The sequence below is a fragment of the Bicyclus anynana genome, chromosome 16 (assembly GCF_947172395.1).
Source record: "Bicyclus anynana chromosome 16, ilBicAnyn1.1, whole genome shotgun sequence".
NCBI lineage: Eukaryota > Metazoa > Arthropoda > Insecta > Lepidoptera > Nymphalidae > Bicyclus > Bicyclus anynana.
The window spans coordinates 4261146-4278835 of NC_069098.1; the positions used below are offsets into that span (position 1 = coordinate 4261146).

The 17690-nt window shown below is 37.4% G+C and overlaps 1 protein-coding gene and 1 non-coding gene across 2 annotated transcripts in view; both read right to left on the reverse strand.

Moving 5' to 3' along the window:
- Positions 1-17690, reverse strand: part of LOC112046688 (tubulin-specific chaperone cofactor E-like protein) — a 51320-nt gene that overhangs the window by 21746 nt on the left and 11884 nt on the right. Inside the window, exons 2-4 of the mRNA XM_052885998.1 lie at positions 6614-6865; positions 5277-5776; positions 4448-4547 (exon numbers count right to left, since the gene is read on the reverse strand). Of these exons, the coding sequence (XP_052741958.1) occupies positions 4448-4547; positions 5277-5776; positions 6614-6859 (846 nt within the window). The 5' untranslated portion in view covers positions 6860-6865. The remainder of the gene's footprint in view (positions 1-4447; positions 4548-5276; positions 5777-6613; positions 6866-17690) is intronic.
- Positions 11243-11404, reverse strand: LOC112046695 (U1 spliceosomal RNA). Its single transcript, XR_002886905.1, has one exon. It is a non-coding gene; the product is annotated as a U1 spliceosomal RNA (small nuclear RNA).

The following is a 17690-nucleotide window of genomic DNA, read 5'->3' on the forward strand; positions in this document are numbered from 1 at the left end:
TTATTTTAGTGCACAAGTGATTTGCGCGAACTAGGGCCCTCTCTTTTCTCTCACTCTCATAGTCTCACAACAGAGCGAAACGATTGCAGAGATCAGGCACGGAAAAAAAAAACAGCTTTTATATGTTCGTCGAGGCATATGTGTCAACAGTATCGACTGCTACTGACATTTTTTTTATAAGAAAATCCCAACATTATATTTTGATGGTCTCGAATCGAACCCTGGACTTTAAGACTATAACCGAATCGGTTAACCATAGAGGGAGCTGAGAACTGAGCTATTTTAGAAATTTTAAATTCAATTTTTGCTTTTTGCTCTGGTAACTTTCTGCTCTTAAAGGTTTTTAAAAAATCCGCTAGGAACAGCACCGGAGGTACGAATCAAGTCGATATGACCGTCAAATTATAGTAAGCGACACTTTTATCGTAAGTGTCAATTTCATTATAAGTAACATTTTCAAAGGGTATAATTTAAAATTACTTTTACTAACTAAAGTAGTTATACAATTTAACGCATGCAGAACAGCTCTAGAGAGATCGTAAAAAAGTTATAGCCAATACCACCATCAGCTACACAGGAGGTATTGGGTATTGGCAGTGGGTTGTGGTCGCCACGTTGCGCAAACGCCGCGCCGGCGCTAAGTGTGCCGGAGCTATAATGGGAAGACCTTCACCCATATGCTCCCGGTTCCCGAGGGACGTCACGCTACTACGCGTTACGTCCGATGTTAACATGTTCATGTATGCTCGATGAGAAAAGTGTTATCTCCTACATATATTTAATTAAAAAAGTAGCAGACGTTATTGTTCCCGTGGGAATACAGAAATAAAATAAAGCCTCTCACACTCACAAATAACGAACTCGTAGCTTTCTATTGGTAAAGAATTGCTTAAATTGGCTAGAACCAGAGATTACCTTTACAACTTCACGAACACACAAACTTTACCTTTACATAATAATATTAATAGTACAGATAAAGGGCCTGACAGACATAAGGATTTCGTTTTTCCTTATGAGGTACGGAATCCTAAAATTTTAGATAAAGAAATAGATAGATATGCACGCCACGTTGCGCAAACGCCGCCGTAAAGTGTGTCGGAGCTATAACCGGCAGACCTTCACCTAGATGCTCTCAGTTCCCGAGGGACGTCACGGTGTTACGTCCGATGTATTAACACGTTCATATAGTACACTCGATGATAAAAGTGTTACTTATAATTATACAAACATACATATCATCATTATCAGCGAGGCCAGGCGCCCTCCTTAATTCCTATAGGCCTGCAGGCAAATTCGATAACTTTGACGTATGTTAGATATCATATAATACGAAATTGAGATTCTGTGTAACAAATGTCATTTGGTGCCTACTGGCAACCGTGGATATCATACCGTAGTTAGATGATTTCTTAGTCGATTGATGTTTATTTTAATAGATTGTTAATAAAACCGAATAAGTGAATAGGCCAGCTGGCCTTGGATGGAGACTATGAGATTTTTAGAGATGATAATGACCAGCATCGATGGCTTAATGAGGCACAATAGTGTAACACTACCGACTTCCCAAAGCAGAGGATTTTAACAGGACTCGGATCCAGGACCTCGTTAACCACTGGATCAATGAGACATTTAGCAAATTTGAATAACCTACATAATGGATGGATTGACTGACTTACTCACATATTATTATCAACGCACAGACATAACTTCTGTAACAAAATCAAAATCAAAAAATCATTTGTTTCAAGTAGGCTCAGTTTACAAGCACTTTTGACACGTCAGTTACAATCTGTGACAATCTGTGAAAATCTGTCACAATCTGTGAATAGTATAGTTTCCATTTTCATATACTCGTAGACTTTCACTTGGAAAGAATTCTTGGCAACTCTTTTTAACTTTATACAGTGGATATACTGTTTTCTGGACGGCTTTGGTGTGTGTTTTGGTTCAAGCACTGATAAACTTTTCTTTTCAGGCTTCCACTGAAAACCAGCTGCTGCTTTATGTTGAGTGCGCTTTACTTTTTTTTTAAGTTACTGACAAAATAAAAATATTTTTCTTCATTTCTTTCTTTTTTATTTTTTTTAAACGATTCTCTTTGCGACAGTACTTATCTGCCAACATCATGTGTTCTAAACTCGGAAGGGTATGGGTGATGTAATGATTGGCGCGGGTAATCAAGTATGCAGTTGCAGTAATACTTACAACACATTATATAGTCTATCTCTAAGAGCTATAATAACGATAATATTGATAATTTTGCTTTGAAGTGGATATTTTATGATAGAGTCTGTGCTTACGTCATTTATCTATTTAAATTGACGTATGGATTATACTTTTTTACACTGAGAAAGTTAAAATCATCTATTGATCAGTTAAGTGAACTCTATAAATTAAATAATGCTAATGCAAATTGACTTCAAGTCAGAATGCTAATGACTTGAAGTCAATTTGAAGTGCATGCTGGATATTTCACTACGAGTTAATGCGAATAGTGTAGACGCAATTGTCGTAAATAAACATGACGTAAGAACAGGCACATTAAAATCAATGATTCTTCTATAACCGTAACAAAAATGATCTATATATAGGTAGGTACATATATATTTCGATGGCCTCCGTAACGCAGTGGTATGCGCGGTGGATTTAAGGAGGTCCTGGGTTCATCTCAGGCTGGGCCGATCGGGTTTTTTAATTAGTCCAGGTCTGGCTGGTAAGCTACAGCCGAGGCTAGTTACCACCCTATCGGCAAAGACGTACCGCCAAGCGATCTAGCGTTCCGGTAGATGTCGTGCAGAAACCGAAATTAGTGTTGATTTTCATCAAGTTAGTTTGTCATTTTAGATTGCATCATCACTTACCATTAGGTGGGATTGTAGTCAAGGATTAACTTGTAAAGAAATCAAAAAAATATACATGAACGATAAAATTTGTTTTTTACACGACTCAAGCTATGAAAGTAATGGAAGGATGGTAAAGACAAATATAATGAAAAGGATAAGTATTACATCAACATGCAACATACATGAGGTAAATGAAACGTACCAAACACATTTACTACTACTAAACAACTAACTCACGTGGAATATACTTTAAATAAATTATTGTTTTCTATCTTCCTTGTAAACTAGAACGAGAACTAGCCGCATTATACTAAGTTTCAGTTCACGATAGTTCAAATACAAAGTATGGAAGCGATCACACAAAGATTACAACAAAACAGTGCAGACTGCAGTACGCCACATCTGGTTGCAGTTATGAAAACAAATAAAACGTAAGCTTGCGGTTTAGATCTGGCTTCATATTTCATTTCCTACGTTTAATTTGGTGGCAAACTATAGAAACTTAGTTTATAACTTGCTAGCTAGCTAAAAATATTGCTGCACGTTTTGTAGACTTTAATACGCGATAAAACCGCAAAGTTTGCTCTGGCCAAACATCCGCAATGGAGGCCACGAATTCCGTACGTTTAGAATTTCATACATTTCGAAACATAGTGTCAGCATTTTCAGAAACTAGAAAAACTCCCTTTGGGAATTTCTCTGTCTCTATTACAAACTTAGTTAAGCTATGTTAGGAGTATCTCTGCGTGATCGAATCAGAAATGAGGAAATCCGCAGAAGAACCAAAGTCACCGACATAGCTCAACGAGTTGCGAAGCTGAAGTGGCAATGGGCGGGGCACATAGTTCGAAGAGCCGATGGACGTTGGGGTCCCAAAGTGCTGGAATGGCGACCCCGCACTAGTAAGCGCAGTGTTGGCCGACCCCCCACCAGGTGGACCGACGACATCAAGCGAGTCGCAGGGATTCGCTGGATGCAGGCGGCTCAGTATCGTGATGTTTGGAAGTCCCTACAAAAGGCCTATGTCCTGCAGTGGACGTCCATCGGCTGATATGATGATGATGATGATGATTACAAACTACCCACTCACTTACACTGCAACCGTTGCAGAAATGTTCAGAAGATTCATTTCAAATGAATTTTATTTTAAGTTCTATTTGTAATTATTTTTTTTTAATAATTTTTTCGACATCTACAAGCAATCATTAATTTGTGATTGTTTGTTAAACATTACATTATTAACAGAAATGTGTGGAATAACATACGAAACATATCTGCAAACAGGTCGTCTTCAAGATAATTAGAAATCACAGAAAATATAGGAGCAGTATCAAAATCACTAAGAGAAACTTATCTAGTTCAGTTCAAAGTTCAAACTTCAAACATATCCCATAGGTTTTCACATAAACGCATAATATTACAAGCTTTTATTTGTCAATGTCTTTACATTGACAAATAAAATCTTGTAATATTATGCGTTAAAGGTAACCTAAAGTCGTACCAAGGCGTAAGTAGGTTAAGTTTTACAGTATTTCCTAGGGTTGTACTTTGTTAATTGTTTTGAGACGCGCAATTATTGATTATCCATAGTGATATTTACATACCTGAACTCGTAAACTTTTGAGGGCAGGAAACTTGGCTAGCCTGTCGACTTCATCCCACGTCGCGAGCCCGGTGTTGTTCAAGTTGAGAAACCGCAGGTGCCTGGGGAAACAAAAGGAATTAAGCATTATGGTACGTGTCCACATACTCCATCGTACGTAATGGACGCATTGCATCAAACCGATCGTAGTAGTCTCTGTATATAATGCCATGCAAATACGTCCACTGATACGCACCGTATAGATCGCGGACGTAGGTACGATGCGGATATGTGGACGCGTACCATTATAATGCGTAGTTAGAAACACGCGGGTTCACTGGGTCAATGGTGATTATGAAATACTATTTGACGCGCGCTGATAAATATGGCATTGAAAGTTAGTGATAATGCCCGCGGAAGAGAAAAAATTAGCTCGATAACACCGTATTGCGTTTTTGGAAGCATAATATTATCTTGTAAACAGAATACGTAGCCATATATAACATAGATATGCATTTAAGTTACACTGATGATAGAAGTAAAGGATACAAAAAAATATCATAAATAGCCTTAATAATGGTACAAAAAGAGGGTAAATGAGAAGCTTTTTTAGACAATCTTAATCGACAAGAGACGCTAAAAGAGCTCAGCTTTCTCTCGTCTGATTCAATGTTTGAAAATTACATAAATTCATGTCAGCGGAAATTGCAATACATACTACGCAATCACTGACAAAATGCATCACGTGGTAGCTACGCAATAGAAAATAGAGCTAATTGACATTTCACATAAACTTCAAGGCATCTTTGATTCAATGACCGGCCAATAACATACGAAATCAAAGTACTCACGGAAAAGCGTCGTGACTCTTCTTTTTCCCATTGCCGTCATCACATTTGTCACACGGGTCTGGCGCCAACGTCGTTAAGGTACAGTCGTTCACCAAAAGGGTATCTAGGTTGGGGAAAGCGTAGCCCAATTTGGAAATCTCCCACCAATTACTGATAGGATTTCCGGAAAAGTGGAGTTGCCTCAACTGCTCGTGAACTGGTTCAGTCTCTGTGTTGAGGCGCGAGCAGCTTTCGCAGATGTCCTTCTCATTGACATCCTTCCCGGTTAGATTGACGTAGGAGTACTCGTTGAGACTCAGGTGCAACTCTTCAAGAGCTGGCAGAGCCTTGAGTAAACCAAGCACGCTCGGCCATCCGACGTAGGTTGAGTTTAACACGAGATGACTCAAGCTATCCCATCGTGGATGGAGTGCTTGCGCTGCCTGGATTTGTGCAGACAGCCGGTTGAAGCTTAGGTTTAAAAATCTGACCCGCGGCGTTTGCTCCAGTACAGCGAATATCTGAAGACAATAGATAATTGTTTATTATGTAAATGGATGTGGCAATTCCAATGCGGAAATGTTTAGCTGACAATAAAATTGCATAATTGGATGGAAGTGTTTGTATTATGAATGTATATACTATAGTGACAAACATTATTATTATTGTTAAATGTTGAATTGACCGACATTTTACCTTGTTCAGAATTAATATAATATGTTTAGAGTATCTCTGCCTGATCGAATCAGATATGAGGAGATCCGTAAAAGGATCTGCAGTGGAATATACGGGGCGCATGGTTTGAAGAGCTGATGCACGTCGGTTCTCAGTTGCTGGAAGGCGACCCCGCACCGTAAAGCACGGATTTGGTCGACCCCCTCTAGATGGACTGACATTATACCTGTCGCAATGAGGTATTGACCACAGGCGGCGCAGATTCGTTGTGTATGAAAGTCTCTACAAAAGGCCTACCTTTAAATACTATAAATACTATAGTGGGCGTCTATCACGGCCTCCGTGGCGCAGTGGTAAGCGCGGTCGATTTACAAGGCGGAGGTCCTGAGTTCGTCCCCCGATTGAGGTTTTCTCAATTGGTCCAGGTCTGGCTGTAGGGAGGCTTCGGCCCTGGCTAGTTACCAGTTACCACCCTACCGACAAAGACGTACAACGCCAAGCAATTTAGCGTTCCAATACGATGTCGTGTGGAACCGAAAGGGGTTTTGATTTTCATTTCTCCTCCTAGCAAGTTAGCTCGCTTCAATCTTGGATTGCATCATCACTTACCATCAGGTGAGATTGCATAAAAAAATCAACTCATACGATGATGATAAATAATTCAACAATTTAGTTAAACGTACCTCCTTCCAATCACTAAGCTTATTGTTGGCAAGATCCAGCTCTACAACGTCGGCACACTTATCAGCTAAAGTGTTCGCGTCCCCCGCACAGTCAATATCACAGTCGTTAAGCACCAACAGTGTAGGCACGCTAAGTCTGGGCGACCGCTTGGGCACGAAGATCGCCACCGGTATGTCGTCTATAGCTGGGTTAACTTCCCCTTTCGCGCCGTACTTGCGTTCCAGCGCTTCTAAGAGCGACGGCATGTTTACCTGTCGACAAACAAGAACATTTTAGTTTGTTGTTGTAGTAAATTTGTTTTCCGGCAAGCGCATTGTTGGTAGACTCCAAGTTGTGTGGAATCTATAGGTACTAATATTATAAAGCTGAAGAGTTTGTTTGTTTGATTGAACGCGCTAATCTCAGGAAGGTCCTAATTGAAAAATTCTTTCAGATGTTAAATAGCCTATATATTATCCCCGTATTCCTACGGGAACGGGAACCACGTGGGTGCAACCGCGCGGCGTCAGCTAGTTGTGACATAAAACAGGTTACAGCGTACAGGTTGAAGCGGCTCAAGACCAGGGTGTTTGGAAGTCCAAGAGTACAGTCGTGGACGTCCTTTTGCTGATAATGAAATAATGATGATAGTAATAAATTCAACGGTATATTGTCATCATGTGGATGGACGTTCACTGCAGGACATAGGCCTTTTGTAGGGACTTCCATACATCACGATACTGAGCCGCCTGCATCCAGCGAATACCTGCGTCGAGGATATATTGTAATCTATACTAATATTATAAAGAGGTAAAGTTTGTGGTATTGTAGGAGGTATTCTTTAAAAACAGTTTTTGAAAATTTTACCACTAGAAAGCCACATAATTTGCGAGTGTCATAGGCTATGTTTTATGCCCGTATCCTCACGGGAACGGGAACGGCGGGAGTCGGCTAGTTGGTACTCGTAGAATTATTTATCATATTGTATTGTGATGTAGTTAAATGATGAAATTAGGTAACGATAGCCATTACGAAGGTTATTTCTGTACGTTGATTTCGAAATTTTCTCAATTAGTCACGTTTCTTTAATCCTTTTTTACAATATTCCTAAACCTTTCGATGAACGAAATTAACATTATAATATTATTTATTATCATAACAAGCGGAAATAACGATCAAATGTTCCATAATTTACCAACGCAGTTATAATTTCCTTTCAGAATTATATTGAGCGGAACGAAGTAATGCAATCAAGTGGTTCATGTCGATCAAACGAAATTCAATGAAGTGTTGTGTAGTGAGCTATTGCCGGGTTAAGGTACAAGGTCATTTGACAAAAGGCCAGCCCATAACGAATATCAAGGGTGTTCCCACAGAGGCAATGGCGTAGACAGAAAAGTCAATAGACAAATTATTGACGTGCTGTTGTAGGTCAAATGATATACAATAACAAAACACTGAACCATAGTTCACCAATACAGCAATATTTAAAAATTGCAGCAAGCTGATGCTGCAATTTCGTGCTCGCAATACGTTTATCTTGTTTGAACTATCGTTATGCCTAAAAACGCCATGAAGACAAATATTGAATCATCTAATTGCCTAGTCTTATTCTTTTTCAGAACCAACGCATATGAGTATGTAAAACAATATATGTGTGTTGTGTCCGTATAGAATGCTTAGCCTTCATTCGCACGAGAGTTTTTTTAATGGACGTTAAAAAAAGCGTTTAAATACAACAAATGCATTCCTAATAGTCCAGTAATTTTAGGCTGAAATGTCTAAAATTACTGGACTATTGGAAATGCAGACTAATTTTACAGAAAAAACTTCAAGGTACATGTTTTGTAGACAATTTTACGAGTAACAATTTTTATAATTACCTATATTGACCTCCGAGCATTAGGTCGCGACATATTTTCGAAAAACTGATTTTGGTGACCTTTTGACGTTTGTAACTATTTTAGCCGGCACGATATCGATGTCCATTTTTCACATTTTCATAATAACACCGTATTAAAGGTGTAGGTATACAAAAATTCAGCTCAGTAGTAATTTTTCTCCAGATAAAACCTAATCCAGTAAGATTACTAGGATATGTAATGGATATGATGAGCAGTGTTGCATTTTCAATTTTGGTCATTGGAAATAGACCTTCATTTAACTTCACACTATATTTGAAAGCTAATGGTTTTCACAAATTTTGTAATACGAAATTTGTTAGCCTTACTTCACTGCCACAGTTGCTGGTGAAGCAATAATTCTGATGGTATTTTAATGATGGTTCCGTAATGATTCCATACTGTCCGATGTCTGTCAGAAGGACCAAATAGCTTCAAACGAAGCTGATTCTACAATATCGTTGGAAGCTAATTCAATAATGTTTGGGTAGGGTAATAGGTAGGTACGAGTACAATAAATTAATTTAATTATAGGGTTTGTAAAGTTTATGGGTTGTAGGGGGTATCTATTGAACCGATTTTGAAACATCTTTTACTACTACATTTCATAGTCATAGGCTATATTTTATACCCGTATTCCCACGAGAACGGGAACGTCGACTAGTCCGAAAATAAAATATTTTTACTCTGGTAATTTTTTTTATTGTTACCAGCAAAGATTTTATAATAGAGATATGTCACTAGCGCGTCTAAACTGAGGCGAACAAAAGTGGTAAATTGTCTTAATTTTATCGAGTCGAATAGTAAACAACGAAAGTTATTTCAATAAATAATATCTAAATATTGTATACAATGTCGAATTGTGTGTTCAGGAACTGAATCTACGTACAATTAAACACAAAATAGTGCATGTGTGCGCTCAGTGGAGTAGCTAAATTGAGATCACTTTTTGCGGAGATTTTGTTAGCACGTAACATATCTATAGTATAAAATATCATTGGTTACGAATAAATATCATAATTCGAACTGAATTATGATGAAATGAAACAAAGCCATCAAGATACGCGAAATAGGTATCTTCTTATAAGTATAAGTGGCGCACAACCTTGAGGTTTAATAGATATTTCCCCACTAGGGCCGATCTAGATTTCTTAATATGGCTAATAATGGATTTGCAATAAGAATTTTATTAAACCAAAAGTTTTTCTTTATTTTAATCGATTTTTATTGTTCCGTTAAGTCTGTTTTTATACAGATTTCAATGTTTATAATAAACCACCAGCAGAACCTCGCGGTTTCACCCGCGTAGTTCACATTCCCGCGGAAATACGAGGATAAAATATAGCCTATGTTACTCGCTGATAATGTAACTCTCTATTGGTGAAAAAATTTGTCGAATCGGTTTAGGCGTGTAAGTGTAACATCCAAATAAATTCACATTCGCATATACATATGTATATTGGCTAGGAAAATACATAGATCTACATTTTACTATTATTTTTTATTATTTATTTATATTATTATTATTGCTGCAATTTGACAGAATCTAAGTAGTAAGTATCTAACTGTTAAATTTCAATTATCAATAAAAAATATTAGCAGACCAAGCAAACGATGTTTTGCCGTATAAAAATTTTGGCGTGGAAAATAAATGTCGGCCGATTCTCAGATCCATCCTATATGGACATAAAATTTCATAAAAATCGCTCCAGCCGTTTCGGAGGAGTTTGGTAACAAACGTTTTCTTAGCTATTAGAAAGATAAAAGATTGATAAGATTTAGATACAACGATTCTACCAATTTAGCCTACAAAACATTAGAAGGGTTGTTACTTAAATCCATCGAAGGCCGCACCGTGACTTTGGCAAGGTTATCGTCGCCATTTCGTGTTTAACCACTTTCATATTCATTATTAGATATCATTCTCATTTTAAATCATTTCTTCCTAAAAATCTGGCTATTTTTATAGTAATATTATAAATAGGTAAAGTTTGTGAGGTTTTCTAGGGGGAGTTTAGTTTCTAAAATCAAACCACACATAACATCTATGTTTCAGATTCCTTCCTTATGCAATCTTCATGTCAAGTTTAAGGTCGATTTTGTTAATAAGTCTTTATAATACTAAACTTATTTTGAAAATTCTTTTACCACTGTAAAGCCGCGTTGTTTTTGAGTGTTATAGGCTATATTTTATCCCCATATTCTCATTGGAAAACGGTTACTACTAGGGTGAATCTATACCTGAAAGGTGAAAGGGTATATCTACATCTAATATCTATACTTATAATAAAACTGGTCGAATTCTATAGATTTATTCGCAATTTGAGATTTTACTTATACCATTTGTAACAACAAACGTTAGCGTGGCATAACGGATGACAGCGCCATCTAGAATCTATACTTATAATACGAATTCTGTACATTTTGTACATTGAAGATATTTTGATTTTTTTTGTTGGGAGGCATTACTTATATGTATATATCGATACCGAAGCTAAAAATATTTTCTTTCGATTTTTGTCTGTCTGTCTGTCCGTGTTTTTTTGTTATTCAGACATCACGTTGAAACTACTGAATGAATTCTTCAAATTAAACTTGGCACGGTTTGAAACCATAATACGGAGAAGATTAGGATACTTTTTATTGCGAAAATAAAATGAGAAGGGGGTGAAATAGGGGTTGGAAGTTTAAATTGATTTGATTTCCACGCGGACAAAGTCGCGGGCGTCCGCTAGTTAACTTATACGAGGGGGACGGCGCGTACGCAGTCCCCACTATCAAAAATTACGCGCCCGACTTATCCACATTAGGGATAATCGCAGAGGTCAACCCAACCGCAGTGCAATGGAAGGGCCTCGCTCTGGGGGAACCGCCTTCTTGATCACGGTGTCCCCTACGCCAGGTAAGTATGATTACATGCAGTACGGGAAAATACTTATACATTGTGACATAACAAAACGATACTGCGTGGTAAAATGCAGGCGGTGCCATCTAGTTGACAGTTTGAAAACTTATTTAAGCAATGGCGGGCAAAGTCTTTCTTTTTCTCAATGGCGGGCCTTTAATTACTATGTGCGTGTGAATTGTGAAGTTACATATTTTTTAATAATACATATAGTTGAAATGAAATAAAATCAATGATAACAATAATTATTATGATACTCCAGCTGGCCTATTCACTATTTTGGTCTTTATTATCAACCTATTAAAATAATCAACAAATCAATTGACAAAATGTCATCTACATACCATATGATATCCACCAGCAGGCTAATTCACTATCATGAACGTATGCGAGTTGACATATACGAAATTGAGATTTTAAGTAACAAATGTCATCTGGTGCCTACTGGTGGAAATCTCCCATGTAGGTAGATGACATTTTGTCAATTGATTTGATGTTTATTTTAATAGGTTCATAATAATGACCAAAACAGCAGGAAGCACCGGATGACATTTGTAATTCGTATCATAGTATGTAGGTGACATTTTGTCAATTGATTTGTTGTTTTTTTTAATAGTTTGATAATAAAGATCAATATAGGAAATAGGGCAGCAGGTTGGAAAAGTATTGACAAGGCATTAACTCACATAATTAAAGTTTAAAAACCGAATATTTATGAATGAACTAAAGTAAATACAGTTTTGTACGCACAAAGCTAAAGTATTCAGTGTAAAATTCAACACGCTTAGACAATGGAACTCTATTCATAATGATAAATATCTCAGAATCAGAGAGCCAGATTATATTTAGCCTTGGATTCACAAAAGCCAACGACTTTACTGGGAAATAAATTAAAATCTTTGCATTAAAGTGTTGCACCCCCGTGCCTCGGAGAGCACGTTAAGCCAGAGCACGTCTCGGTCAATCATTATCAACCCATATTCGGCTCACTGCTGAGCTCGAGTCTCCTCTCAGAATGAGAGGGGTTAGGCCTTAGTCCACGCTGACCAATGCGGATTGGCAGACTTCACATACACAGAAAATTAAGAAAATTCTCTGGTGTGCAGGTTTCCTCACGATGTTTTTCCTTTACCGTTTGAGACACGTGATATTTAATTTATTAAAATGCACGCAACTGAAAAGTTGGAGGTGCATGTCCCGGGCCGGATTCGAACCCACAGCCTCCGTAATCGGAAGCAGAGGTCACATCACAGCTCTTCGGTTGCTCGGTCAATATTATATACATATATCTGGCAAGTTCGTTGATTACACTCCCATGATATGCGGGCGACGGAGGGAAAGACTGCGCGGGTGTGAAATCGTGCGTGCGGGTAAGTGAGGTGCATCAGTCGAGGGTTTTTCATTCATCGCTACATCGCCCCCCGGCCCGCGCGGTCCTTCAGGAGTGTTACGAAGGAAGGAAGGAGTGTTAGTGTTCCGACTCTGGGGTAAAACTTGTACTATGTATTCTGTGACTATAGTTATAAGATTAGCATCAAGTTGGCTTACTTGGCAAGGAATGGACATTTAACAAGACTTATTACGGAAATTCCGCATTATCTAACGATTTATTGGCGATGCAAAGTGCTTTATTACACATCCAAAATCATTTCAGATGACGTGGTAGACGATACCGGATAAGATTATACCTACCTTTAAAGGTTTTATAAATACATAAAGATTTAATATATATGTATAAGTATTTAAAGGTTTAATTTAATAATAGCAAGTACCTAAGTAAGTAACTTTGTTGCGATCCTCAGACCAATTATAGAAGGACCTGTATCGCACTCATAGTCACGAACAAAATTGTCTGTCATTTTCTGAAGAAAACGAGCTTAGATTTGGTATATTTCTTGTACTAAACTAGAAGATTTTGTCCGATTTTTACACAATTCTATTACACAAAAAAGTATTTTACGGAGCTCTTTAACCGATGAACACGATTACAACTATTTAACACCGATTATATAGAGACAGTTTTTATAATCGCATTAGATCGTTGATCATATACTTTGACAGAAAAGTAACATCTACCGAGGCAGGTCCTATACAATAATTGGTCTGAGTTGCGATCTGTCACTAGATTAACCTCCATTAAAGAAGTGACAATTTCTAATATGAACTATCTTGTTAGCCTACTACGTACTTTTTATAGCAAGTGTACTAGATGTGCTTAGGTTCCAAAATTAGCCAATATTTTAATGTAAATAGATTTTGCACTTTCACCCGCGTATCTCCGTTCCCGTGTGGATACGGTGATTAAATATAGCCTATGACACTCACAAATAACGTGGCTTATTAATAAAAGAATTTTTAAAACCGTAACCTTTTAGTATAGATATAAATTAATTTACATTTTGCTGAATGTCACACTCCTATCGCCCATGCGTGCAATTTTCCTAGAAACAATAACGAAATATTGATTCGTATGATAGATTTGGCTAACCATAATGTCTTCCTTTGTCTAACTAGAAAAACCTTTAAAACATTATAAGTAATTTATTTATGCCAGTCAACAATATAATCTATACAATATAATCGACGTTTCTAATAAGAACAGCGAAGATGTGGAATGCCCTTCCAGCTTCTGTGTTTCCTAACACTTATGATTTGTGCACCTTCAAGACAAGAGTGAATAGGCATTTTCTAGGCAAGCGCGTTCCAACCTTGACCTCATCACTGCTTTCCACCAGGCATGATTGTAGTCTATTATGAATAAAAAAAAAATCTAAGATACTCTCTGTAAACTATGTAAACCAAAGATTTTATATAATAATATATATAAATATAATACAACTTACACAATTTTATAAACATACTAGCAGACGCCCGCGACTTCGTCCGCGTAAATTTCGATGTCAACTTTACTACTACCCCTACCCTACCTTACCCTACCCCTACCCCAACCCCACCCCTACCCTACCCAACCACTACCTCTACCCTACCCCTACCCCCACCCTAACCCTACCCTACCCCTACCTTACCTACATCCTACCCCCATCCTACCCCTACCCTTCCCGTACCCTAACCCTTTCCTACCCCTATCTGACGCCTATCCTACCCCTACCCTACCACTTCCCTACCCTACCCGTACCTCTACCCTACCTCTACCCCTATCCTACCCCTACTCTACCCCGGCCCTATCCCTACCCTACCACTTCCCTACCCTACCCGTACCTCTACCCTACCTCTATCCCTATCCTACCCCTACTCTACCCCGGCCCTACCCCTACCCTACTCCTACGCTTCCCTACCCGTACCCTACCCTACTCTATGACTTCACTATCTTACTCCTACCAGTCCTTCGAGAGTTTGAGAGTGGTGGTATGATCAAGGGAAATAGAGACTTCTATGCTAATAATATAAAGAGGTAAAGTTTATGAGGTTGTAGAAGGTAATCTCCGGATCTACTGGACCGATTTGGAAAATTATTTCACCAATAGAAAGCTACGTTATTTGCGAGTGTCATAGGCTATGTTTGATCCCCATATTCACACGGAAACGGGAACTACGTAAATGAAAGCGTCGGGCGTCATATAGCGGAAATTCTGCGTCTTTTAGAAATTTTGTATTATCTCCGAAACTATTTAAGTAATTAACATACTGTAAAGGGCAAATCTTATCTCCATAATACCCTTGTGATTATTAAATAATCTATTTTAATAAGGATTAAAGTTTAGTTGTATAAATAATGACGTAAAGCTAAGTATATAAAATTAATAATTTTTAAAACACAAAAGGTACTATATCTGCTAATATATAGAAGATAGATATATGGTGTCGCGGACTTTTTTGTGGAACTTTTAAAGATACATAAAGCCTCCATACATTAATTTCAATTTTACACAATAGTTAAGGCAGCGCATGCGAATAAGTCTGTTTAAGAGGATTTTCAGTCCGACCTGTATGACAAAAACTGTGATAACTCAGCTAATATATATGATACCAATATACAATATAGCCTATAGCACTCCCCGATAATGTAGCATTCTACTGGTGAAAGAATTTTTAAAATCGGACCAGTAGATCCGAAGATTACCCCATTTAAAAAATGTGACAAACTTACAAACTTTACCTCTTTATAATATTAGTATAGATATAGATATAGAAGTATAGATATAGATATAGATATGTATAATATTTTTTTTACTTCATAGTTAGGTACTTTTAAAATAATCTATATGTTTTGGTACTATCAGTGTATGTGTTATGATCCACTATCGTGGAAACCATTTTCATTTAATGGACCCCAAATTTTTTTTCGCTGACCCTACTGACGCATAGACCCCTTGCAGTTTGTCATGGACCCCTAGGTGTCGATATAGACCACTTTGGGAATCACTGGTCTAGGATGATGACAGTTTTTTAAACTGTGTATAAATTAAGAGTATGCTAATAGTAAAGCAATTTTGTAAAAGTAACAGGGTATCTGCGATCAGATTTGCGGCGCTGTCGCGGATGCCTGAACGTTTTTCAGGCATCCCCATACAAAATGGTACGAACTAATGACGTCGTAGGCAAATAATGATCGTTAGATTTGTATGGGCGTTTATACAAATTTACTAATATCTTTGTTATTTCTGCGTTTATGTTTATAGTTTACATATTAAAAAATGTCACTTTTAATGTAAAGAAGCTAAAACTGTATGAATTATCATCTAATTACGATAAAAAAAATTTAATAGATTTTGAAATTTTATAATCTTATTTATTTTGCGAATATCCAGTCAATCTTTGCTTTTTATGTATAAATGAGTTAACATTGACCTTATTTACCCGAACGTATCATAAAAATCAATATATTCAAACCTAGTCATCATCCCCATTACAATATGTATTTGTACAAACAACAGCAGAAATACTCTTGCTTAGGACAAAGCAAATGTCACTCGCCAGGTCCCCAGCCTGTTCACTGAACAGTGCTCTCAGAGAATCGTGAAACACAAAGCTCGAATGAAAGTGAAAACTACAAAAACAAACGACTCGTAGCTTTTTGTGTGACGGAATATTACTATGGGACAAGTCGCAATCTTTTAAAGTAGAGTACACATTATTTATACTAATATTATAAAGTTGAAAAGTTTGTTTGTTTGATTGAACGCGCTAATCTCAGGAACTACTGGTCCGATTTGAAAAAATCTTTCAGTGTTAGAGCCCATTTACCGGGGAAGGTATATTTTATTCCCGTATTCCTACGGGAACAATAACCACGCTGGTGAAACCTCGCGGCGTCAATAACGTCAAGTTGAAAATTTTGAAATACCCTGAAGGTCATGAAATTATAATTCGATCAAGTCATCAATATTCTTTTTCTTTTTTTTGAGACCCCACTCGAGTACCTATATTTGCAGACATTCGGTTATTCTTCCCCACTTTCAACCCCCAGAACATTTAAACGGCTCAACCGATTTTCATCAAACATTTGTATAAGAACACTCGCACATAAGTCACCTTTCATACAAACAAAACTAAATTGAAATAACTTTCCCCTTTAAAATAAACCTATGTCACTCCTCAATAGTCTGGATAACATATACAAAAATAATATTTACAATCCAACTTTGCTTCCAAAAAATAGCCCGAATAAACATACAAACAAACAAACTCTTCCGCTTCAAAATATTAGTATAAATAACGAATCAGTTAATCAATCAAAAATACATTTAAAATTACAACAATACGTACTATGCCGGCACTAGGTATTCAGTATTCACCTAAGACAAGAAATGCGTAAAATAGATACGAAAACGTAATCAAACAAAGCGATTACTCTATACTTTTCTATTTGAAACCCAAATCGAATGATAATAGAGTTTATTATTGTAAGATAACTGTCACGTTATCTTATCTGCATGCACGCGCCGCTAGATACTAACAAGGCTGCTCAACCGCACTCCAATTAGCTGACTGTAACAACCATCTCTCAAATGTCAGCTTAGAAACAACTCAGAGGTTATGGGCCTCAGTAACTTTATGTTATTGTTCCACCATAGATATCTATTTTAAAGCAAAGCAGCAAAAAAAAATGCTTCTTGTAATAAGAGCCTGAATAGCCAGATCTTTCTTCTTTCTTCGGTCAGTTCTTGGTCGTACTGTACTGGACTAGTGAGGAATGGGTATTGGGTACGACAATATGTCAAATGGTAAATGAGTTGGCACTTTTATCGTGCAGCTATAGCTTGGCAACTTCGTTGGTAATATTCCCGATATTCCGAGGGGCGAGTAGCGATGAATGAAAAACCCACGACT